The sequence below is a fragment of the Syngnathus leptorhynchus genome, chromosome 15 (assembly GCF_054491065.1).
Source record: "Syngnathus leptorhynchus isolate UIUO chromosome 15, UIUO_Slep, whole genome shotgun sequence".
Lineage (NCBI taxonomy): Eukaryota > Metazoa > Chordata > Actinopteri > Syngnathiformes > Syngnathidae > Syngnathus > Syngnathus leptorhynchus.
Window position 1 is genome coordinate 322,191 of NC_141209.1, and position 25,406 is coordinate 347,596.

At 48.0% G+C, this 25,406-nt stretch overlaps 3 protein-coding genes across 6 annotated transcripts; 2 read left to right on the top strand and 1 right to left on the bottom strand.

The window, feature by feature from the left end:
- Window positions 1–774: 774 nt before the first annotated feature.
- On the top strand, window positions 775–9,372 carry syt14a (synaptotagmin XIVa). 4 transcript variants are annotated; one of them, XM_085931400.1, is made up of 10 exons: window positions 775–795; window positions 1,699–1,746; window positions 2,174–2,491; window positions 2,599–2,751; window positions 3,149–3,397; window positions 6,146–6,417; window positions 6,484–6,933; window positions 6,996–7,179; window positions 7,289–7,345; window positions 8,012–9,372. In XM_085931400.1, exons 3-10 carry the CDS (start codon window positions 2,311–2,313, stop codon window positions 8,323–8,325), a joined length of 1,860 nt encoding a protein of 619 aa, XP_085787526.1. In that variant the 5' UTR covers window positions 775–795; window positions 1,699–1,746; window positions 2,174–2,310; the 3' UTR covers window positions 8,326–9,372. The 4 variants fall into 4 exon arrangements, with proteins under 4 accessions (XP_085787526.1, XP_085787528.1, XP_085787529.1 ...); XM_085931402.1 differs by lacking the exon at window positions 7,289–7,345; XM_085931403.1 differs by lacking the exon at window positions 2,174–2,491 and having other exon boundaries at window positions 783–795.
- A 1,160-nt stretch (window positions 9,373–10,532) lies between these two features.
- sertad4 (SERTA domain containing 4) lies at window positions 10,533–18,481 on the top strand. The gene is made up of 4 exons (XM_085932323.1): window positions 10,533–10,654; window positions 15,694–15,884; window positions 15,991–16,106; window positions 16,341–18,481. Exons 2-4 carry the CDS (start codon window positions 15,713–15,715, stop codon window positions 17,196–17,198), a joined length of 1,146 nt encoding a protein of 381 aa, XP_085788449.1. The 5' UTR covers window positions 10,533–10,654; window positions 15,694–15,712; the 3' UTR covers window positions 17,199–18,481.
- Window positions 18,482–21,167: 2,686 nt separating this feature from the next.
- On the bottom strand, window positions 21,168–24,673 carry gnmt (glycine N-methyltransferase). The gene is made up of 6 exons (XM_085932336.1): window positions 24,352–24,673; window positions 23,105–23,232; window positions 22,897–23,013; window positions 22,694–22,836; window positions 22,349–22,470; window positions 21,168–22,136 (listed from the first exon to the last, which is right to left on the bottom strand). Exons 1-6 carry the CDS (start codon window positions 24,558–24,560, stop codon window positions 21,965–21,967), a joined length of 891 nt encoding a protein of 296 aa, XP_085788462.1. The 5' UTR covers window positions 24,561–24,673; the 3' UTR covers window positions 21,168–21,964.
- Window positions 24,674–25,406: the final 733 nt, after the last annotated feature.

The following is a 25,406-nucleotide window of genomic DNA, read 5'->3' on the forward strand; positions in this document are numbered from 1 at the left end:
AGTTGTATGTGACCGGCAAGATTTTCTATGGCTCCCTTTGTTGGTGTTGAAACTTTGAACATTTGAGCAGTCTTGAATTCACCAGATATAGATAACGTGGCATGCTTATTCAATTAAGAATGCACGTTAAATGTTCTGAACTGGAATGACGGAAAATGACAAGCCTTGAGCATTGTGTTCCGAATGTAATCAAGATGGGTTCAGCGTCTGTCTTATTGTTATGTAATGATTGAGTCACTGTGCCTCCGTGTGTGAGCGCGTGTGCGTGCTTCCATCACCACTCTCAGAATCCTTTTTCAGATGGGAATGGTCACCTATGAAGAAGAAAGGGAATTTGCTTATTTACTGTATTGTATCCAAGGATTCCCCTTGTTGATTTTGTGCCCGTAAGTGTAGGTGATTCGACATGAGGAGAGTGTAGGAAGCTTCCTGCTCATTTCACAATGCACTTGGGTTCCTTTCCAGTGTGCGATGAATTGCCTTTTGCCGAATGATGATTACGATTGGTCACTTGCTGATTGGTGAGATCATGTCAATAGTGGACAGTCCCTAACACAGACGGTAAGAACGAATATCAAGATCGAACGTCCGTCCAGGCAACTTGTGCTCGCTGCCATTGAGTCTGTTCAAATGAGATTGGCACGTTATGTTTGGAGATTTTCAGAACCATGCGCCAACACCCCGATTGTCGCTCTTGCAGTGCAGTGGTTTCTCCCTCCCTCCCTCCCTCCCTCTCCCCCCTTCTTCGCCGCCTGATTTGGTTGAATCCAAAACACAACATCATGGCGATTGACGGTAGGTCGGCGTAGAGCGTCTCTCTCTCTTCTTTCTCTGATTTCCCTCCGCTGCCACGTGAAACCTCTTATGGTTTAAAAGCAGCTTCAACCAAATAATAATCGCTTGTTGGAATGAAGTTTCATTGCTAAATGTTGGCAGTATTTGGCCCGGCACGTTGCGGGTGCTGAAAGGACAGCTCCACGTATTGCAAATGTCGATCTTGGACATGCCTTCTTTGGTTTCTCTTGAATGTTTGATGCCGCCGATCTTATGGTGCTTATTTGAACAGCTGAGGCCACAGAAGCCCATTGAAATTTGGGATCATAGAATGCTCATTCATATGTTTGCAGTTCAATTTCAGATTCAAATACGCAATATCGGTTATGATGATTTGTGTCATCGTCGTACAATCACAGACAATGTAATTGTGACCCGTGGAAAGAAATAGCCAAAGGCAATTGTTTTGGGTGACATTGACAAAACAAATACATTAGGAGATGACACTGTACTGAAGCATTCCAGTTACTTGACAGAGTGGAAGACATGACTGTAGGCACAGCTCTGAGACTCACAAGTGTGACTAAGTGAAGGAACGCCGGGATGTCACGTCACTGAGGTCTACCGTGGCTTGTCGTGCAGCGGTACTGCTCGTGTATCGTTTCGTGGCAAAAATCATTCCAGCCTAGCATAGCGTGAGGTAGAAATGACCTGGTTAGCTCAAACTTCACCGACGCCACGCGTGGACGAGAAATATAAATAAATGCAACACCTTGACCAGTTACGGCTCACGTCTTTTCTCACTTTGGCAAGCTGGGGCATTTGTTTTTTTCAGTTGTCTTGGAGGTCATAAGCACTCTTACTGTCCTATCTATCTCCTTGACTTTGTCCTGTTTTCACCATTGAAATGCCTTGTCTTTCCAGGTGGCGAGCGGAGCTGTGGAGTACATGAGTTGATCTGCGTCAGAAAAGGTAGGGCAGTGTAGTCCATCTTTGAGCTCAGCCATGGTTCTTTCTGACTAAGTCTTCCATTTGATCATATTAATCGTGATTGGCCTTGTCATTGTGCTGGCCTCTTTGATTGTGCTTTTTTGTGAGTCATTATTACTTTATTACATTCTTACTATTATCATTCCGCCACTTCACGGACTCGACTCAAGTCAAGAAAAATGAGCGACAGCGTCCAAAGCGTGCCATTAGATGAGCTGCTAACTGCTTTCATTGATGTTGGAAAAACGTTCCTGCGCTGGCCACATTATATGGAGCAAATGCATTTCTGGCTTTTACGCCCCACCTAGTTTGAAGCCTTTGTCAAAGTCCTTGTTTTTTTCTTGGTGACTTCTTCAACTTTGTTGTCTTGTAGTTTGGGTGCTTTTCAGTCTGTTGCGTGTTTAATCAGTGCAGTAGCTGGGTGCGCCATTGTTCTCTCAACACGCGTGGGAGTGTGTGCTGGCTGGTGAGAGTGCTCAGGCCCGCGTGGCTGCCTGCCTGCCTGCCTGCCTGCGTGGCTGCCTGCTTGCGTAGCTGCCTGCTTGCATGGCTGCCTGCCTGCCCGCCTGCCTGCCCGCCTGCCCGCCTGCCCGCCTGCCTGCCTGTGGAGAATGTGGGCGTCTGAGAGTGCCACGTCTCCCCGTTTTGATATCCATCATGGCAACAGTCTCCGTGCAGATAAGACATCATGGCCAATCGAGTCCAAAAGCTGACAAGCGTCTCTTGAGTGCGACTCCGTTTGCCTTTTTCCATTTTGCATTTTTATCCGCCACGTTCCAATACACCGCAGCTATGGAATGTTCAATGTGGTTGCACGTTTGCTGTGTTTCATAGTCTCACCGGAGGTGCTTGGATTTCTGACAGCCATCGGGCTCTTTGTTATCCTCATGACGCTTCTCTTCTGGTACCTCAACAACAAGTTGACGCTGGAGAATGCAAGCAGCCTTCAGTGCCTTGATGACTTCAGGAAAAACCCACAATTGCAAGGTGAACCATTTTGACTTTCAAATCTCAGCTAGGACAGCATGTCACTAAATTCATGTGCTTGAGAGTTTGGGGCTGGGGGAGTACCAATAGCGGCCCTGTTCCAAGGTATTGACTCCTCACAAAGGCTGCCGATGCCAGTCACCGCGACCAATCGACGGCGCTCTCTATCAGGAAGTAAATGGCACAATCCTCGCAAATGGCCACTCGAGGTCAAGTAAAAAAAAAAGCAGTCCCGCACAGGCTTTTGATTCATATTGTATTTGTGCAATATGAATTAAGAGGCAAAATCTAAAACAAGGAACGAGGGAGGGGTAACAAAACCAAATGAGGCTTCCGTGTCATGGAGACTCACCTGCATTTGTTTGGATAACAATTTGCATTGTTTTTCTGCCAACAGAAAAGGTTTACACTGACGGCGACCAGCAGGCCTCCTCCTCCTCCTCATCATCATCCTCATCCTCATCAGACAGCGAGGACGAAGTGATGGGTCAGTATCAAGAAGCAGTGAGCCGGGCCCAAGGTCTCAGAGGAGGAGCCAAGGTGTGCGGCAAACACGCGGGACGCTTCAGGTGGGAGAAGCGCCACAAGTACAGTCCCCTGATGGCCCATTATGACGGCTACAGCAGTGACGCCTCAGCTGATGTAGGTAAGATCGCTCCTAATCCAATCCCATCGAGCAACGACGCCCCCCCAACATTCAGTTATATCGACATAGAAATAAAGCTTTATTTCAATCCAGTTCACAACTTGCAAAGAAAGTTTAGACACAGTGCACTTGGAGAGGGGATCAAAGTGGAGCTCTGGTTCAGCACACTCTCCGTGGGAGGCTTACGAAACAGTCAACCGTCTGCATAGTTTTCGTGTCTTTTTTTCGTCTTTCACGGCCCCGGAAAAATGGCCTTTGGACTTATTCACACGTGAAGCGCTTCTAGCCTATTTGCACTAGTCTGTTTGATTCATGGATTAGCTCCCAACCCCCCTGATGACTATAAGCAACAGCATGCTTGAGCTTTTGAAGCTTCCATTTTGCTTGAATTGTGCATTTTTCAGCCAGCCCAGAGTGGCATCTAGAGAAGGCAAAATATGCAACACCAAGCCAATTTTTCTACGTGTGAACACAGAGCCAAGGACATTCTCCCACAAGCTTTGTGGCACTTTACAGTCTTAACTTGCTTGCTTCAACGATTGGTCAAATTCTACAAATGTTCAATCATTAGAATCATGTTTGGCCAAGCCTCTTTTATGATTTTGTGTCTGTCGAAAAAAGATTCATGGAATAGATCGAAGTATAATACGGCTGTACAAATGTCCGATGCTTTCGATGACACTGTCAAGCCCAAAAAGGAATTTTTTAACCACTGCACGGTGTCTGAGCCACCTTCCGATGATATAAGAAAGACTGAACCGAATCAATTGAAAGCCTTGTTAGAATATGAAGCTGAATTATGAATACTTGGTTCCTTCCATCACTGACAAAGGATGACAAATTGTAATTGATACTGAGACAACTGCAAAATGTATTTTTGATGGTGAAATAAGGACGGCTAATGAATATTTGCTCTGAATGAGATGATACAATCAGTGTGATTGGTAATGGCGCATTTTTTGTGATTTCGCAGCTCCCTAAAATATGGCGCATGTGTGACAATACAAACACACTTTGCCATTTGACTTGGAGATGAGCGTGCTGTGGTGTCATTTGCGTCTCTAATTTCCTTGTATTGTCGCCAGAGGAGCTAATCAGTGATTCTTTGCTAAAGGACAAGTAATTACTGATTAATGGTCCATTAACAGGAACGCCACGTGACGCCCCCTCCAAAAATCAGCTGGTTACGCATGATATGCACACTGAGCCAGCCAGCCAGCCGGCCAGCCGGCCGGCCAGCCAGCCAGCGTGCCAGCCAGCCAGCCGGCCAGCCAGCCAGCCAGCCAGCCAGCCAGCCAGCCAGCCAGCCAGCCAGCCAGCCAGCCAGCCAGCCGTTAAGCGTCTGCTGATGCGTGATGGGCCACCAAGTGAAACTGTCAAATGATGACAATGTGTCATCGAGCGCTCCCGCATTGTTGTGGTCTTTCCATTGAAAGATGCCATGCTTTCCAAGTGGCGCCCGGTGTAGACGCCTTCTTCCGTCTGGGCGGGCGGCCATTGGCTTTGGCTCCCAGGTGCGCCTAATTTTTCGCCGTTCTCTGCGCCATCCTCCGAGGGGGAAAGCGAGGAAAAACAAAAGAGGCGATCATGCTCAATACACTACACGTCACGTGTAGAGAGACCAATCATTTGGAGCCGAGTGTGGAAATCACCCCCATAGATAAGTGTATTGTTCAATTATAATCCAAAACAAAACCAAAGCAAATATATTGAATAAGGCTTGAAAAATACAACACATTTGATCGTGTGTTTCTTCTGGCAAACGCAATCATACACTATTCACTGTTGTAGTGTTCTGCTGGTTCCTCCATATGTGGGAAGGAAGGCGGAATTGTAAGCGTTCCAATTAGCAGGGTGCAGAAAAAGCGAGTGACGCCATTACGCTTCCCGCCCGCCCGCCCGCCCGTCTCAGCAGGAGGAAGAAAATGTTCCAAATTGTTTTGCTTCTTTGATCAAGCCCTCCACGACACTCAGTCAAAACTCCTTTGCATATCTGCTGCTGATATGTGCCACTTTGAGCTGACACGAGACTGAGACTTCCAAGAATTTCAGAGAGAGCTAGAAACAATAAGTTGGCAAGCTTTTTCTAAAAGTTTGGAAACAGAGGCTGCTTTCCCCCCCCACCCCTCTCTCTCTCTCTTTTCTGCAAGTGTCCCAGTGTCAGCTGTTCAAGTTATGCAAATATCCAAATTGGACAATGATAATAGGTTTGAGAATGTAGCTGACAGTTGTTCAAGGATTTTTTTTTCACCTTCGCGAGTGTGAGACAGACGCTCAGCATGTCATTTTTCATTGCCTTGGTTTTGACAGGTAGAGATATTGTATGCACACGTAGACAAAAGTGTTAATCTCCCACTGGTAATGAAAGAAATCACAAATTACTGACATAACGTAGGAGACGTGATCCAGTTGGAAAATATGTCACACTTTAATTGTAACATTAACTTGCACAGCGGGTAGGAGACGAATCGTCACCAATGACGTGCGTGTCCCATTTAACATTTGGAGAATATGTCCTTAGCTAAACTTGCACAAACTTTCCAAAACAGATTCAGTCTCTTGAGTTCTCGCACAAACACACGCCACCCAAAGGCATCGTCCGGTGGGGCACTATCGTGTACAGACCTCAAATGAGCAAAGCACTGAAATTGGTGCTCTCGCCATCAGGTCTTCACGCTGGAATTTCTGCCGAGCTATATTTTGGCTCGTGTACCTAGTCGTCCAAAGTAACGTTTGTGACTCCGCCAGCAAACTGCATCCAGAGGATGAGGCGGACCCCCCCCCTGGACGAACTCCAACCGCCGCCATATCAGGACGAAAACGGATCTCCCAGGATGTCTTACACGCTGTCGGAGCCGGGCGACGCAAAGTGCGATGTGTCCCTGACCAGCGGGAGCCCCCGCCTCTCCTTTCGCAAATGTGCCAGTGAGGGAAGCGACGGGCACGAGACGGAAAGTCATCTCAACAAGGGCTACGAGGAGGACGTACCGAGTGACAGTACGGCCGTCCTCAGTCCGGAGGTAAATGGTGACGTATGCGATGAGGCCTGGCCCGGCCTGGCCAATGACATCTCCGTGTCCCTTCAGGAGACGTCAGCCCGCGGTTCAGCAGCACGGCTCCCCAAAGCCTACCGAGCGGATCGGGCCGCAAAGTACGGGACTCTGGATGCGGTGTTTGACTACGATCCGGAGGAGCAGCAGCTGGCGGTGACCGTCGTGGCCATAACCGACCTGCCCACTCTAAAACACACGGGCAACATCTCCTGGCAGGTCCACCTGGTGCTGCTGCCCGCAAAGAAACAGCGGGCAAAAAGCGCTATCCAAAGAGGCCCGTGCCCCCTCTTCGCAGAGACCTTCCACTTTTGCCACATGGAGTCCGAGATGATCGGCGACTACGCCATCCGATTTCGCCTTTACAGTATGCGCAGGATGAAGAAAGAGAAGGTGCTGGGCCAAAATGTCTTTTATCTCACCGAGCTCAAGCTCCAGGGCAAAATGTCCGTGCCGCTCATTCTCGCTCCGTGCTGCACCTACCAGGTAAGTACAAAAGCGGACGACAATTGTTTCAGTCCCACGGAAAACCGCTGTCAAACCCGCAGGGCTCCCCAACGAGCCTCTCGGACAGCACTTGCGGCCAAAGCGCCTCGTCCTTCCCGTCGCTCGGTCAAAGTTGCACCCCGGAAATCCTGCTGGGCCTGGTGTACAACGCCGCGACGGGCCATCTCTCGGTGGAAGTCATCAAGGGCATTCATTTCAAGAACCTGGCGAGCAATAAGCCACCCAGTAAGTCTTGACATTTTCCGTGCGGCCAGCGTGTCGAAAGATGCGTTGTCATCCTATTTGATGCTTTGCTTTGCTGTTTTTCTTACCGCTGCCCAACCCTTGTTGTCAGACGGACTGTTCTGTTGTCTCAAACACCTGATCGGTGGACAGGTTTATATTATCAGAGGTGAGTGGCGCCCTGCTTCAGACGACCCGCCTTTCAATCTGTCCTCATGGAAGGAGCACAAATTGAACATTTTTCAACTCCGTGATCTCATTTGAAAGCCGAATGCTTCCTGGCATACGCTGTCCTCCCTCAGCTGTGGCTGAAATCCTTGCATGTTTCCCCTCAGACATGACCACTCGCCGCAGCAGCCGTCACCGCTATTGCCGTGGTTTTCCGAATCCTTTCTTTTCCTCATCCGTGTCGCTGGCCCCTTTTAGCATGAAAAGGATGTCGAGCTTCGACAGTTGCATAGCAACAAGACCGAAGAGAGGCTTCTTGTGCCCTTTGAGCTAGCTCCTTGTCTTTGCTATGAGGAACACTTTGCGTTAGCGCAAGAGAAAAAGATCCGCTACACAAATGACCGGGAGCCATTACTGGGAGCAAATATTTGTCATTTGACTGACTGTCATGACTTCATTTTGCATGAGATGTTTGTAGACAAATGACGTCTGCCTGCCTGCCTGCCTGCCTGCCTGCCTGCCTGCCTGGCTGCCTGGCTGGCTGGCTGGCTGCCTGCCTGCCTGCGTGGCTGCCTGCCCGCCTGCCCGCTTGCCCGCCTGCCTGGCCGGCCGGCCGCCCGCCTGCCCGCCTGCTCTAATTGGAGCTCTTTTGCTTTCTCGTTCACAGACACGTACGTTAAGCTGACCTTACTGAACTCCATGGGCCACGAGATGTCCAAGTGCAAAACATCCATCTGTCGAGGCCAAGCCAACCCAACCTACAAAGAGACCTTTGTCTTCCAGGTTGCCCTTTTCCAGCTGTCGGACGTAACGCTCATCCTCTCCGTCTACAACAAACGCAGCATGAAACGGAAGGAGATGATCGGCTGGATTTCTCTTGGGCTCAACAGCTCCGGAGAGGAAGAGCTCACCCACTGGACTTTGATGAAAGAGTCCAAAGGACAGCAGATTTGCCGCTGGCATAGTCTGTTAGAGTCCTAAGCGCCCGGTGCAACGGGTTACACCTTCTCGTCACCTGAATTGGGTAGCAAATAGGCGAAAAAATGGAACCGGCCGCCCCCCCAAACACTTTTCAATTTCAATTCATTGCAAGCTGGAAGCACAGAGGGAATCTCCTTTGCTTAGAGAACACGCCTTTCAGAAGCTCCAACGTTGAGCACCGTGTCTGAACTCTGAGTTGTTTCCCATCAATCTTTCATCATCCAAGAATCTTGTCAATTTTGAAAGGCGTTTTTTTTTTTTTTCATATGTAGATAACCATTTCCAAATGGTTTCTTTCCATTGTTTTATGGAAGTGCACCTGTTGGATGGAAGGCCACGGCTTCCATCCAACAGGTGCGGTGCTATGCGGCTGCTTTGCTGCTTTGCAAATCAGAAACCAACAAGTGTGCTGCTGCTGCTGCATCATTCCTCAAACTGCAGTATGAAGGAAATTCCAACCGTCATGTATTGTGCGTGCACAATCATCTTTTGAGTTCCGTGCTTGTGACGGACGCTGAATGGTAGACGGCAGAGCCCGATCAAATTGGACTTTTGGGTCTTCACAAAAACAATTCTTGAATGTTTGTTTGCTGGCTGTGTGTGTCCTTTCTGTGGACTACGAAATGTTTTCTATCTATTTTTGTATCAATTATAATGGGGAGGGAAATGTACAAAGACGTTTATTAATGACTCACTTGTGCGGTGCGGTGCGGTGCTGCTGCCGCCATATATTTGATAATATCCATCATTTGTCTTTTTTATTTTTTTCTTGGACAGTAGTTCAAATTTGGTACCCCTTTTCCTGTTGAAGCACAAACTATTGCAACAGAAGCACCAATGGCACAGAATTAGCAGTCATTGACTGTTCTTTGTCACCTCATCCAACGCTGCAGAAGGGCATCGGTGCCTTTTTGTTTCTTAACCTGTGAGGTATATATTCTCTTCATGTACTTGTACCTACAAACGTCATTCTTTTCTTATTCTTGATGGATGTCATTTGTTTGCACATAAACCAACCAACAAACAGTTTGAAGTGTTTTTGATCAAAGTGAGGGGGAAAAGGTGAGAGCTTGCCATGTTTTTCTTCGCCATGCCATGCCATGCCATGCCATGCCATGCCATGCCATGCCATGCCATGCCATGCCATGCCATGCCATGCCATGCCATGCCATGCCATGCCATGCCATGCCATGCCGCTGCATCACCAGCAAGCAACCAACAGGTGGAGCAGCCATTTCACTTGCTTTGCCTCATATCATTGCAATTGATTGATTTGACAACATTAAAATGAACAAAATGACACAAGATGAATGACGGCGAATTTGGGCTCATTCTCATTGGGACTTCTGTTATCATAAAATAGTATCTCTGCAAATGATAAGCACGTGACGTGTGTGCGTGTCAACTATGAATGGAGAGTGACCGACTTTTTCATTTTGGCCATTCACCTTGGTCAGAAAAAAAAAAAAAAAGAGCCAAGATCAGAAGTTCGCGTCACATTCCACGGCTGAACACGGAACAAAACGCTTCGGGGAAGAAATGCTGGAAAATAAGATTCCGTGGCTACAAAGGGGAAATGCAGAACAGATGAGAGAGAGGGGGGGGCTTGCTCCCTCCCCTCTTTTTTTGTCAGTCACATCCATTCAACCGCACCCGTCAAAAAAGTGCTACAATACCTTTACGTGGTGTTTAGAATAAAGAAAATAGGAAATACTACTACTAGAAGAATAAGAATAAAGATCCAGTGCCCGTTACATTTCATCCCACCGAACCTGATGAGCATAAATTGTATGCCTTTCAACTTTTATAAACACAACAACAAGACCCAAGAGGACAAAAAAAGACAAGTCAGCATCATGTCTTTCTTCGGGTCTCCCATCTGTGCAGTGTGATAAATTACGAGCGGTCCTCGAACGCCTCACAGCAGCAGTTGACTTGAAGGCTGGAGGGATGCGACTGCGACTGCGATGCTGATGTTGTTTTTCCAGACAGACAGACAGACAGACAGACGGACGGACAGACAGCCCACGTCTTTGCATGTTCTCGGGAAAGCTCTATGGACGCAATGACTAATTAATGCCCCCTTATCGAAGGAAACGGAAAGCACCTTTTGGCCACAGTGGACGGACGGACGGACGGACGGACGGACGAACGGACGGCGCGCGAGGATTCTCTTGGCGTGTGGAAACGCGCGTCTCTACATAATTCCTCTACAGTCTGGAAACAAGGCATAGACATTTTGTTGACTTTTTTTTTGCTGCCTGCGCTGGGATTTGGTGTCCACCTGAAAAGCAATTGTGGAGGCAGATACCAAGGGAATTCAACTCAGGTAAATTGAGATGATTGGATGCGCTGCATATTTATCGCTCATTGCAGTACAATAGAGCGTGACGTGAAAAGTGGTTTTCTCGTCAATCCCCAAACCAACGCAATCTCTGTGCTGTGTTTCAGCGACGGTCTTTGATATGGAATAGAGTAGAATGCCCCTATTGTCATTGGAGTGCAACTCTCTTGCCAGATTGGAGGATGGCTTTGAACCACTCTCTGATGACTGTTGACACTTTTAGTGCACTAGATTGCGTCCACTTGTGGATTAACCTGTCATAGCTTTCCTGATGAATGATCAGTTGCGTGAACCGGGTCACTTCATGAGTAGCCAGGCCGACAGACTGACAGACTGACAGACTGACTGACTGACTGCAGCCAGCCCCACTCATGTCAGTCTGTCCAGCATCACTTGATTGTTTTGCTTGTTTTGAATCCTGCCTCTTGCAAAGCTGGCTGCAGTTGTTTCTTGAAAACATTCCCCGAGCGCAATTTGCTCTTTGTGGAGGGCCGGCCAGCGCCATTTGCTAACTCATTCTGCTTATATTCCTAAAGATAAGCTGTAGCGTCCCTCCTGCATGCACTCTGGAAAAAAAAAGTTCTAGAGAAGAGGGAGGGATAGCCACCTTCAATGGACAAATCAGAGAAGGTTCCAACAGGAGGAAGTGCCCTCACTGTCCCTTGGCACCTTGGCTGCACGGTGGCTTTCTGCCAGTCATTTTCAAAAGCGCATTTCTCGTCTTTGCCCATGCGGCGCCCCTCCATTTCTATCACAAGCACTTAGTGTGTTCCCCTCCTTCTTGTTCTCTCGTGACGCCATCGGGTCATATTCTTCTGCTCATTAAGGAAGTAAACTTGTCGGTTGCCAGCAGCAGCCCCGAGCTATTCATCTCTCTCAGCAGGACACTCAGCCTCACATCTGGAGCAGCCTTTCAAAACATGGCCCTGAGCAGACATGCAGCGCATGCATATTTAAAGGACGGCCTTTGGCCACACGTAGGGCCAAGCGGAACGTTGAAGACTTTTTGGGAAAAGAGAAAAAGGCAAAGAGCAGGTGTGCATATTTGACAGTACAAATGATCAAGTGATTTTGGTCCCTTTAACAAAGCTTCACCCGGTGGCCAATTTTCCAAAAGAAACTCTGGCACGTTAAAGCTAAGCTCAGCTAAGCTAAGCTAAGCTAAGCAGCTGAGGAGACGCTTTCTATCATCTATCTATCTATCTACCTCGCTCGCGTGAGAGGCTCAAGTTTCATCCAGTGCCGAGATTGGCCCTTTATTTGTATTGTTTTAAAGCTCAGTAGCTGGCTAAGTGAGTGTTCACATCCACGAGCAGCCACTTTTGGGTGAAGAATCCGCAGTTGCTGACTTTTCCAACATCTATTCCCAAAACATATCCGTTCGTACGGTTGTTGTCTGTCGGCGTGAACGGCGATTTGGTTTTTACTGTCTCGTGCAAATGAACCACCGCCGGCCGCACCCTTGCATTTCTAGGCCAACGTGGAATTGTCAAACATAGCTTGAAGCCCGCGCCGAGGCTAGAGGTTATTATTAGCCCGGCGTCTGCTATTCAAAGACTATCCTTTCTCTTGTGGATGGATGATGATGACATGTCGTTAGCAAGCCGCCAAATGACACTTGTCAATTGGTGTGATGGAGCTCCGCATAATGCACATACAGCAGGCAAGTCAACCTCATCAAATATTGAAGTCAGTTGATCGCTCTGATTATGGCAACAGGAGGACCGTCAGAAAGGTTCCAGGGCGTCAAGACCCTATCTGTGACCCCCCCCTGCTCCATCTCGTGCGTGCGTGCTGGAGCAAATGGAAGTGACACATCTCTGCAGTGAGAAAAGAAGTGGGCGTAACCTGTAAGAGCTGCCTGCGCTTGCAGTGACAGGCGGCTGACAGCTCTGTGATCTCACGCCAGACACCGGCAAGGTTGATGCCATCTACCTCCGCTCCCACGTCCAGAGATAAATCCTTCATTCACATCTGAATGCTACTTTGCTCTTTGCTTTTTTGGAGATGGTGCCTGTTGCTCATCTATCTGTAAGAGTCTTGCAAAGAAAAAGAATGGCAACTAAATGCTAGAGAGAAGCTGCTCTGCCAACTCTGTGATCTCACGCCAGACACCGGCAAGGTTGATGCCATCTACCTCCGCTCCCACGTCCAGAGATAAATCATTCATTCACATCTGAATGCTACTTTGCTCTTTGCTTTTTTGGAGATGGTGCCTGTTGCTCATCTATCTGTAAGAGTCTTGCAAAGAAAAAGAATGGCAACTAAATGCTAGAGAGAAGCTGCTCTGCCAACTCATACATACGCACGCATGCATGTATGTTTTCACCGCTCGCTATCTGCTTCCCTAAGGCTCGGAAACACTTAGCAAAAAGAAGAGAACGGGGAATAAACGCTGAACACGTACGCAGACCGCTTCTTCTCACACGCACACATGCTGACCCCATTAGCAGGAAAAAAAACTTTGCACATCTTGAAGTTGATTACAAGCATGTTTGATAGTCTTTCAAATGTAATGATTGCCTTGCACATTACTTGTACTCAGGATATTTTCCATGAAATACCAGGCAAAGGCCAATTCACCCTTAGATTGAGTTATCTTTTACTATTCCACCCTACTTTGAAATCTGAACCCTAGTTTGAGACCCTAAGCCTAGCTTTAAAGCCTACTTTGAAACCCTAACTCTAGTATGGAACAACTTTTGGCACCAATTCCAACCCAGAGAGTTCCTGGGCATTTCTCAAAGATAGCACCTAGGCCAGCGCCTCGGAGCCAGCGTTGGCAAGAAAGGCCCGCGGTTGAAACACGCCGCGTGCTTTTCATTAAATGATGAAAACAAGAGGACAAGGGTGACCTCAGACTCGGATCTCACATGGCACGGCTCATTGACCAAATTGTTGCCTGATGCTGAAGAGCAAATGGCCTCCTCGGCACAATCAGCACAAACACCAAGTGCTAAATATCGGACACAAACGCAGATCATTTGAAAGCATCTCTCTCGGTTGACCTCCCGCCGTCCAAATGTTCCACTACACATGAGTGTGTGTGTGTGTGAGCGCTCTGTCAATCACAATGGCACAAATCATTGCTGCGGGTGACTTGAAGGCTCCCCACAGCACTTGTCTTTCCCTTCCTGACTCATTCCAGCCAAGCCGGAGTGAAAGAATGCAATCCAGATACTAGATATAGACCACTTGTGAGTGGAGAGACAAGAGATGAAGCCGGGAGGAGAACATAGTAGGTGAAGCAGTGTCTCTCCTACACACATGCATCACTCACATATGCTTTCACTCTCAAGTTCTTTTTTTCTTTCTTCTTTTTTTGCCTCAGACACAGGAAAACAAGCTCAGGCATCCAGCCTGCACTCTCTCTCTCTCTCTCTCTCACTCATCACATTCCAGAAAAAGGTGCGCTACTGGCCTCTGAGACGCTTCTCTGCTCGTTCTACAATTGTCTTCATTAACCAACCATCTCCCCCTTGCTGGCACACAAGCAGGAATAATTGTTCTGTGCCGCCACATAAGAGGACATGTTTCGTACATGCAAGGAAGCTGCTCAGTCTGTATTCTCTTTGTTGTTGATTTTTTCCGCCTACGTTGTTTGCTGAGTTGTCAATTGTGACCGCTGTAAAAAGGATGGAAGACAGATGGAGAGGAGAGGAGAGGAGAGGAGGGCTATGTATGACAGCGATAGTAAAGGAGGGAGGGGAGCAGCGGGGATGTCAAGATGGAGCTCCCTACGGAGGGCAGGGAGAGTGATGGCATGCTTCTTTCTTTGTGCCCGAGCAAACGTGGCGACAGCGGCGGTGAGGGGAGGTGATGGAGAAGAAAATAGCTGCAGGCGGGGAGGCAAAGAAGCACACGGGGCAAAAAGATGCTAATTAACCCTGGCTGGCTGGCTGGCTGGCTGGCTGGCTGCCGGGCTGCCGGGCTGCCGGGCTGGCTGCAGCACTCAATGCCATTGACATAATTGGCCTGGTCCCTCTACCATACAAGTCTATTGTTTGACGCCAATAACTGCACATTTGTCTTCTGCAGTGCCATTTCCAAAAAATGAAAGCACCATAATTGACCCTTGTCCTTACCGATCATGTTGTCCTTTCTTTTCTCACGTCCTCTTCCACTGCTTAGTCATGCAATGCGCTGGCTCATCATTGACTAAGCCAAAACAGCAATGTGAAAAAAAAAAAGGCAGTTCAATTCCATTTCTCTTGTGTAGATCAATCGACTCGGAAAATGGAAGATAATCATTGCTGTGGGTGGGTACAGTCGCTTGTGAGGACGATGCACACTTGAAGCTGCTGTTGAGTCGTGCCAAGTGGGGGAGCTTATTCAAGCGGCCATTTGAATCTGCTACCCCAGCAGGAGCGAGGAGGCCGGCGCCTCACCTCAGCTCACCTCACCTCAGCTCACCTCAGCTCAGCTCAGCTCAGCTCAGCTCAGCTCAGCTCAGCTCAGCTCGCCTCTGCTGCTTGGACTTGTCACTCACTATCTAGAGAGGGAATCAAAGGGAAGCAGCAACTTGGAGGAGGAAAGCCAGTGACGAGAAAGTCCAGCCGCCGCCGCTGTTTGGAACAGCTGGCTCGACACTGTACGTGAAGGGAAGTGCTAAATCAAATGACAGACGTTGACAGCGATGAGATGATCAAAAGGACACAGTGTCTCCAACTTCGCAGTCAATTCACCATCTCTCCTTCATCTAACGCCTTGGGAGTTGAAGAAAAACCCCCAAAAACACTGGTGTTAAAAGGGCTACGTGCAATGACAAGACACGCTCATTATCAGAAGCACGTATTCAAGGAAGGTCAACTATTTCAGGCAGACACTTTGACCCAACTAAGCGGGCGGGAGCCATTGGACTGTACAAATTGCCGTCACTCGATTTGGAACGATATCAGCGGTGCGATCCTTTGAGTTGCTTTTCATGCTCATGAAGCTCACGCTTCCATTCAGTGACAAATGAATGTCTATTGGTGGTCAGCATTCAAGAAATCTCACTCACTCTACTCTCCCTGTTTCTCTAGAGCCAAAAGAGTCAAAGAGATGACCCTGGTCTTGTCCATGAATCCTTTCTTGGAGCCAGAGGGAGAACCTCCCTTCCCGACGTACCAACGCATATGGAAAACGGAGCGCTGCGGGAAGAGCGGCGCGTGCCCGTCAAACAGCACCTCGCCAGGAGGCCACGCTCAACACCAACTCAAAGCGGGTCCCGACGGTAACTCTTGGTTGCTCGGCTTGTCCTCGTGACAAAATCATTTAGAACCGAGATTTTTTGGGGTCATTTTTGAATCCAATCACTCATCATTGCACGCTTTCTGTAGAAGCTCCCTTTCGCCGACTTCCCGACCATGTGGCAATGTCAAGAATTGCTTACTTCAAGAGGAAGTTTGTCGACGAGGACCAGGCTTCGTTCAGTTTCAGGACGTACTGCCAGACTGTAAGTATTTTGCCAACATTTTAGGATAGCTGCGTCTACATTTTCCCAATCTAAAGGAGACTTTTCAGGCAAATAAATAAATATCGAAGAAATCAGGCCCTTCAAAATCGACTTTGAACTCGAGCTTTTGTGAGGCCAGTCCTGGAACTTTTCTGACCCCTAATACATGCATGCATTTCTGGCTCCAGATGACAAAGGCACATTTTAAGTTGATGTTTTTGTCCTCTCTGTCAGGTGGCCCCCGTTTTGGAGGAACGTGCCCAGGTTCTACGTCTCTCTCTGGAGAAGATGCGCTTCATCGAAGACCCCGAGGTTTTCCTGCGCCGCTCCGTCCTGGTGAACAACCTCCTCCGGCGTCTGCGAGCCGACATCCTGCTCCAGAGCACCGAATGGTGCTTCTCTCCCAACCCGCTCCCAACGAGCAGCGGGTTGGGAGAGACCCCCACGCAGCAGCAGCAGCAGCAGCAGCAGCAGCAGCAGCAGCAGCAGCAGCAGCAGCAGCAGCAGCAGCAGCAGCAGCAGCAGCAGGCACTCAACAGGTCGGTAGCCACGGCAATCTGCTTAGCGCCCCAAGCCGGCCCGCCCTTCCGTAAGCGTTTCCGAACGCTCCGTGCGGGACCAGGGGACCTGGGGGACCACTGCGCCCAGACTTGCTGCTGCATCTACGCTGCGGCGGCGGCGGCGGCGGCTGCCGGACACTACCTTCACCTCCCTTTGTCCATGTGTGATGCGCAAGTGCCCGGGCCGCACTCCTCCTCCTCCTCCTCCTCCTCCTTCTTTCAGATAGCCAGCCATCCCAAGTTAGGACTGACTGTGGTCGATGGCCCCGACGACGATGACGAAGAGGAAATTGATGAAGAGGAGGAACTTGGCGGAGGGAGACAAGCGGGACCTTCTGGTCATTGGCTTAGACTTACGTCAAGGCAGAAAAGCCGGAGGAGGAGCGCGCAGGCTCACGCTTGCGGTAGGACGCGAGCAGACAGCCGCGTGACAGAGCAGGAGGAGGCGGAGCCAGAAGAGGAGGCGCACGGCGGCCCACCTTGTGAGTGGGACTCTGCTGCTGAAGGAGAGCTTGGGGGTCACACACAATGACAATGTGCTGACACGCTAGTCTCGGGGACAGAAACATAGAGCTTTACCTGGAATGCCAAAGTGATCAAAGAAAACACGTTTGGCATTGTGATCTCGCACTGTCTTCGGTTGAGGAGCTTGGAATACTAAGTAGCGTTCCAAAACTTGACTCTTTTTCATCGTGCTGACTTGACATTGCGTACTGGATTTGGCTGCGAGAGCGACACCTCTATCTACTAGATGAGAGAAACAACAATCATGTTCAAAGACAAAGAGAAGTGCCTTCAACTTTTTACGTGTCTTCATGTAATTGTTCCAAAATAGACTGGACACTGGCATTTTGTTGAATGCCGTGACCTTTCTCTTACACTCCAACTCAGCACTGACCACACGCAAACTTGAGCCAGCCTTGAAGATAGAGCCTACTTTGTATGGTTTCTTAACGAGCACTTTTGAACATTTAACCTAAAACGCAGCGTGGGAATCCCGTGATGAACGCATTCCCTTTGTCTTTGAGCCAAAGTGCGTTGGTATCATTCCTTATGGACTAAACATCCATCTTCAAATACACGCTAATCGCCCAAAAGAAAAGGAAGAAAAGAAAAGCTGTCGTCGAATCTGACCTTGACGTGATTTGTTAATGCGAGCTACTAGTGGCGAGAAGGATGATCGCATGTCGTGTCGGTGCTCAATGTGTCCTCACAATGAGTCTCCGTGCGGGTCACACGGCGTGGCGTGGCGTGGCGTGGCGTGGCGTCCCGTACCTCTTTTGACCTGTTCAATTGGGCATGGAAAGGATGCGCATCTACAAATACCCATCATTAGCATTCATGGCCCGCTTTCACCATGACTGGCTTTTTGGTTGCTACTTTTTTTTTCTTAGTCTGGCTGACAAATGCAACTTTTTGGGTTTCCTTCTGTTCAAGCAACATAAATAATAGATATGAGGAAGAGCTCTTGCTTTCCAAAACAATTCAAACCCCCAATTAATTTGACAGCTACTTTAGATGTGTTTGTTACTTGCTCGCTCGCTGGCTGGCTGGCTGGGTGGGTGGCTGGCTCGCTACCTGCCTGCCTGCCTTCCTTCCTGCCTGCCTGCCTCTCATCTACTGTTCAAACAACAACAACAACAGCAGCAACACACTAATGACTGTTTTGGCATGTGTGACTCTTACAAATTGACGAGTGATGTACCCCCGCCCTTTTTTTTGCATCCTACAAATCCTGTGAGTGTTATTTTTTAAAGGAAAGAACTGAACAAATCTATCTATGTTTTTGAAGCAAGCAAGTGTACTAATGTTGTGTGATATGTGGCAAAATCAGTAAAAAGTTGAGAAAAGCCAAATTCCTTCTTGGTCTTTATCAAAGCATGTTAATCCTTGAGCAGCTTTCAGATGGGGTACAAAGAGCGTCGTCGACGAGCGACAGACACGCACGCAAGCAAGCACGCACGCACGTCTCATGCAAATGAGCAGTCAGCCCAAGAAGGCTGCGAGCCATTCTCCCAGCTTCTCTTATCTCCGGGCGCAACGGGGAGCTCGGTGACATTGGACAGCGAAACCTTCCTTTGATCCACTAATAGTGCTCGGCACGTGCGCCCTAATGACTGGATTATTGCTGAAAGTGTGCAGGTCCTGGATGACGTTCATGCAGATTGCTCGAAAGCCGCTAAGCCATTGTGAAACATATTTTACATCGTGTCTGTGCGAGCGTGCCTGGCTGCCTGCGTGCGTGCGTGGGCGCGCCCGTGCATGTGGCGCTAAAGCTCTGGTGTGAACATGTCGACAGCTGTGATGTAAGGTGAGGATGGCGGATCATCTATTGGTGAGACTTTCTGTGCCGCACGGCCGTTTGCATCCTGCCTCCTCCGTTCCATCTCTTGCTGCTTCCCCATTTCTTTGTCTCTCTCCCATGTCACTGTATGTGACAGGTCATCCAATTGAATAACTGCTGCTCTGTTGGACTTGACACTGACAAAAGAGTCAACATTTTGGAATGGGCCACTTCCCATCATTCAAATGCAAAAGAATGAAACTTCTTTTTTTTCTTTCTCCGTGACGTCGTCACATCTGCCTCGATCGGCTGTTCCGATATTGGACGGAGGAAGACAAACCACTAGTGTGTGTGTCTGTGAGTGAGCATGGGAAAGAACACACACGTGAATACCATACGGCCTTTTGCCAGATAAAACACACACGCGTGAACAGTGGTGAGTAAGGAAAGGAGGGAGAGCTGTCATTTGTCAACAAAGAACTTTGGCAGATCGCTGTTGCCATGGGAACTGTCTGTGGCTGAGGACTGCTTTTGCATCACAAGGTCCTCAAATGGGCTGGAAAGGCTCAGCCAACCCCTAGCGCCCCTCCCCTGTCTCACCTCTGCCTCCTACACATTTGAACAGATTGCCGGGGCTATTTTTCTTCCCTCTTTAGACGATTGCTGCCAAAGTGAATTTGCACCCAAAAAAGAAATAAACATGCTACATGTAGACAAATGGTAACAATGTTTCAAATGTGCCAACATCGTGTAGTTTCCTATCTCTTGCTACTTCAAGTCAAGGCCAACAGGTTGAGCGTCCATAAATAAGAAGACTACCTCTGGGGCTGGCTCCCTCCCTCCACTTTTTGGTTTCTTTTCTCTACATTGTTGGCAAATTGTAAATGGCCTTTCAAAATTGTGTATCATCCATCCATCCATCCATGGAATTGAAAATATGATGACTTGGCTCCATCAAGCTGAGTTGTGGAGTGGAAAATCCCATAGCAGCAGCAGCAGCAGCTGTTGAGTGTTTGGTGTGACCAACTATTTTATGATGATGACAGTAAATGCTTGCAGACCATGAACTTGGCCTAGGAAGGCATTTCTCATAGTCTGCAAACTATATGAATAAAGTGTATGGACACACCTCCCAAAAAAGGAAAACACTGCACGTTGCTATACGATGGACACGCCCGAGGCTCTGTTTATGTCAAAATCCTGCACGCCCGCCTGCCCGCCGTGTGACAGTTAGACCTGGTGTTGCTCATTTTCTTGGGGAGAGGGAGGCCTTCGTGGCTGTGAGCAAACCCAAATGGAATCAAGGCCAGTCATAGCAACTTCTCATTGCCTTTCTATTACTAACCTATGTCATGAATATCTGCTACACGAGATGCTAGTGTGTTTGTTGTACAACTAAAAATATCCACAACTCGTGCTCGAGCAGTGCCACGATGGGTTGCCCGTCAGTGGGATCAACGGCAAGCCGACGTAAGGCCGCTTGGCCTCCTTGAGTTATTGCACGATTTGTTCGCCTGTCGCCGCGCCGCGTGCTTTTGGGAGCAGGATCGTGCTTTTCTGAGACTCCAAAATAACTTCAAGGAAATATTTTGATGTCCAATACGTTCTTTTAAAACTACTAAATCTTCACTGTATTAACCTGTCTTTTTTTTCCAGCTCCCTCTGTTTTTGTTTGATTTGGCCCAAGGATGTGCTGTGAAAGCAAGCCTTGCCAGTAAAACCACTTTGACTCTCCAGCAAAGCAAAGTAGCCACATCTGGCAAACATTTCAGACATCTGTTTTGTGTATTAGCTCACTGCGTGGCTTTCGAGTACAACAAAAAAAAAAAAGTCTGACTGGATTCCTCGGCGAGACACTCCAGGGGAAAAAAAAAATGCTTGGAGGAGTTGAGATTATCTACCTGTCAAAAAAGATTGAGATTATCTACCGGTCATAGGAGCTGTTTGATTTATTACCCACACATCATTTGGAAAGTAGTGTCATACGCAGAAAAGTATGGAGGTCAATTGGGGTCAAAGGTTTTGTACTTGAAATAAAAAAATAAATAAAAAAGCTCTTGTCAAATATCGGAAGATGCTGTGATTTGTTTTAAGAGTTGGGTTGAAGCAACAAACGTGCGTCTATTCCAGCCAGCCATTGAGTTTATAGCGCCCTCTTGTGTCTAACCTCTGTTCTGCATGGGTTCCCCCCGACCGACCCCAGTAAATAGACGGAAGGAACGTTATAGAAATCTCGTTTTGATAACTGAACACTTGTACTCATTCAAAGGATTGAAGAAAAAACATACAATTTGATGAAGCAGCAGCAGCAGCAGCATTTAAGAAAGTTGTGAACTACGATTTGGACAAGAATTGCTTTGATTTCATGTATTTCAAGTGACATTTGACAACTTTGAACATAAGACTCTGGTGAAATGTTCTCTCCGCTTAATCCAATGCATTTTAAGCCGCACGTACACAACAAAAGGCAGGGGCCCGAATTGTACCAGATTTCATTTTGCATGCACATAAGCAAAAAAAAAAGCAAAATCATGTCAATGCGTTTCAATGACTGTGCAAAGTGTCAATCGAGGACTGAGGAAAGTAAAAGACAAAGTGGAAAAATCTTTGGTTGTCAGCACGTTTGAACGGCTCATATGGATGGAAGGCTCTTCTTTTTTCACATCCATGTGGCTCTATTTTGGTGTTTGTTATCAAATGTAAGGCTCTCTCGCTCTCTCTAAAGTGTTTCTTGTTGATCTGACACCAAAACAACTGTGCAAGATTACAACACTAAAGGCAAATTTGTCTGACAGAGTTGAAATGCTTTTTTTCGGCCATTATCTGTGTATTAAGAGCAACGCGTTAACAAAAAGGAATAATAAATCGGCCCTGAAACATTCGCATAAGACTGACATGACCCAGCGAGATCTTTTCGGATGGTAACGCCTCTTTCGGAACCTTGTTCATTGTTTGTGCCAATTGAAATTTCAGACTCAATGAAGATGAATTTGGGAGGATCACATTGGAGTCGCCTACGCCGTCTTCTTGCAAACATGGATGAAGTAGCACGGCGCCTGACTTTGACCCGGGACGTACGCCATGAAATCTCCGTAGACGTTGTGCTCCAGTTTGCCATTGAAAGCTTCTTGCAGCAGCGCTTTGAAGTTCTCCAGGCGGTGAGGGTAGTAGGAGAGACGGAATTTACTGCACACATTGGAACATTTATTCATCAAGGGAGCGAGCAGCAGAAACAAACATTTGTAAGGTAAGGTAAGGTAAGGTAAGGTAAGGTAAGGTAAGGTAAGGTCATCCATGACAAGCAAATCAGTTCAAGCTGAAAATGTCATAGCATGGGGGGGGGGGCGGGGGGCGTCCAAAGTCCTTTCCTTGTGTACCTCATGTTCCTTTGCACCTACCTGACCTCGGGCAGCTCCTGAGGGCTGGTCTGTGGAACTTGGATGGTGTAGTCCAGAGTGATCATGTGGGGCTCATTGTTCACCCACAGCACAGAAGTTGAAATGTCCTGAGTGAGATCGCTCTGCAGGACAAAACAAACAAACAAACAAGCAATTGCTGACTCGAATGCAAAGGCACTTCATTGGCCAGCCAAACGAGCGTCCGCCATTGACGGATGTTGAAAATGCTCACCTCTGGAAGAAAAGCCTCTCAAAAACTCGCCCAGCCCACCCCAGCCCACCCCCTCCTTGATTGTCATCCGATGTGCCTTGGTTCCAGTGTAACCTGTGAGTTCCCCTTCATACCTTGTAGTAAACATTTTTGCCTTGCGGCGCTCGCCCAGTCTCCAGGATGTAGTCATAGTTGCGGTGGTCAATAATGAGGATTCCGCCTGGTTTGACCATGCTCGCGATGTTGTGAAGAGCCAACTTTTGGTCACTCTGGTCCCCTAAGAGCAAGGCATTTCAGCATTTGGGCTACACCACGCTCAAACGGACGTAGAGTGTACCTTTAAAATCTGGTAAGTGGGCAAAGGAGTTGCCGAGGCATACGACCGCGTCGAAAGCATCTCTTCCTGGGTTCTGCACGTCTTGTGGGAGCGTCAACCAGTTGGCTTCTTCGATCACTGCCAAAAATACACGAGGGCAAAGAATTCACCACTATATGTGCATAGTACGTGGAAATCGAGATAGATTGTACACAAATCTCTCAGTCACCCCATTGGTCAAAGGCTGCTTCTTTTCTTCTCTCCCATCTGGCCTTCAGCGCATACTTGAGCATTTTGTCACTGGCATCCACACTCACCATATTGAAGCCCTCCTCCACCAACATAATGGAGTCCACTCTAGAGAAGAAATAGCCCCAAAACAATCCAGTCATGTTGTTTTGTGATCAAGTGCTTTTGTCAACTGAAATGTTTCATCATCTCATCCTGCTTTGCGTGGGTACGCCAAGTGGCAATGTTATGAGAACATCCTTGAACTGCTTTGACAGGTATAAACCTGTCCGTCCGTCCGTCCGTCCGAGCCTACCTTTATATGAATGGATTCACAGTCATTGTGAGGCGGAAGTCCATTCTATTCTAGTTACATGTGCTTCCAAACTAGCTCCCTCTCATAAGCCAAGGCTCAAAAGGTGATCATGATCACAGATGTGGAATTCTGGAATGTTTTGAGGCAAACATGTCCTCAAAAGGCTCCATTGGTTGCTTTGAACAAAACAGGCCCGATTGGGTAACACGCGGTGGACCGCGACCTAAAAATGCAATCATTAACAGCAACTAAGGGAGCAACTGGGGGAATGTAGTGTCAAAACAAGACAAAGGCATGTTCTCATCCATTTCACTGGAAACAATATTGATCGGAGCCCTTAACACACTTTGTGCAGCCGACTTTGGGACCCCTACCCTTCTCTATTTACAAACTATTTGGAGTGACGTAGATGACAGAAAACATTTTGGGCTGCTTAAAATAGTGATTGCTTGTGTGTAGCATTCCACCGTGATCATGTTGACGCACGCACGCACGCACGCACGCACACCGATGCAATGCATTTATCAGATCAACAAGAAACTTTTCGGATGCAAAAGATGTCCGCTGCTCAACTGTCGAGTAGAAACAAATACAGAAACTCGTAGGACGAAATCAAACATGACAGGATGTTTCATTTGGTGCAAATAGAAAGATAGTGGCCTCAAATATAGGGCTCACAGCTGATAGATGGAGCTGGGAATCAGCCAACCTGCAGCTTCCACAGGCAGGCCAATTGTTTGACACAAAGATGTCACGCCACGCCACGCCACGTCGCTTCGCTTCGCTTCAGCGCTGCACTTTCACATCCTCTCTCTGCACTTTCACATCCTCATCGGCAAAGTTGTGTCTGATTTCAAGGCATTTTCAACATCGCGTGTGGCAACATGTCAAATGGCAAGGCTTCGCGCGGCGGCACCTCGCTTCGACATTACCCCGTTCCGCAGGCTACATCGAGCACTCTCCGGACCCGGTGGTTTCTCAGAAGTGCCACCACCCAGCTTTTGTACTCCTGCGTCCTGCTTTGCGTGTTGCCGATGTAGTGCTGCCAGACTCTGGCTGCTTTGCCGTCGGCATACTGATCGGGAAGCCCCTCCGCGGCCACGCCGAGCGAGCGGGTCCGAAACACACCGTCGACCGACATGCCGGCTGCCCTTGTTGCCTCAGGCTTTTCTCAGTTCGAGATTCAAGAATTCAAGCTCAGAACGACCGGCCGGGCTGGCAACGTGGTGGATTGCGAACACATGCTAACCTACTCTGCGCTTATCATCATTTATATGAGCAACACAGGGGCGAATCAACTTTAAGCCAATGAAACGCTCCCATGGGTGGACGCCTACTTTGTGATTGGCCAAAGACAGGTGCGTCACGTCCGTATTTACTTCCGGACCTTGGTTTTTTTTTAACCGACAATTTTGACGTGCGGGAACATCTTGTAGAATTTTGCCCTGAACATGTTCGATGATTGAATTTATTTCGAATGATTCATGTTTTTCTTTTATCTTAAAGTGTATTCCCCGAGCCATATCACAACAGTTTGTGTGTTTCACAAAAATGTATTGTGATCTTTATTGCCTTTAAAACAACATTTGGGGCAAAATATCATGCACTAGTACGCAAACGACGACTGCTTCTGGATCAAAAGACATTTCATGTGCATGATTCTAATCGAGTTCACCTCGTGTTATATAATCCCCATGTTTATATGTAGAGTACGGCAGATATGCTGTTTTCTCGTACATTCCAAATGGTAAATAAAGTGGAGAAAAAGTCAAATAAAACATGATAGTTTGGCCTGCTACCATTTCTGTCTGCGCATGTATGCGTGCATCTGTCTGTGTGTGCGTGTGTATGTGCATTGATTCTGAAGAGTTATAGTTTGTCTTTATTTGGAGAATTCTTCTCCCTCCACTGATCTGTGGCCATGAGGTATCACGTATGCCGGCAGTGAAGTTGGTCATTGATTACAAGCTGGGGTCAGTGTTCAAAT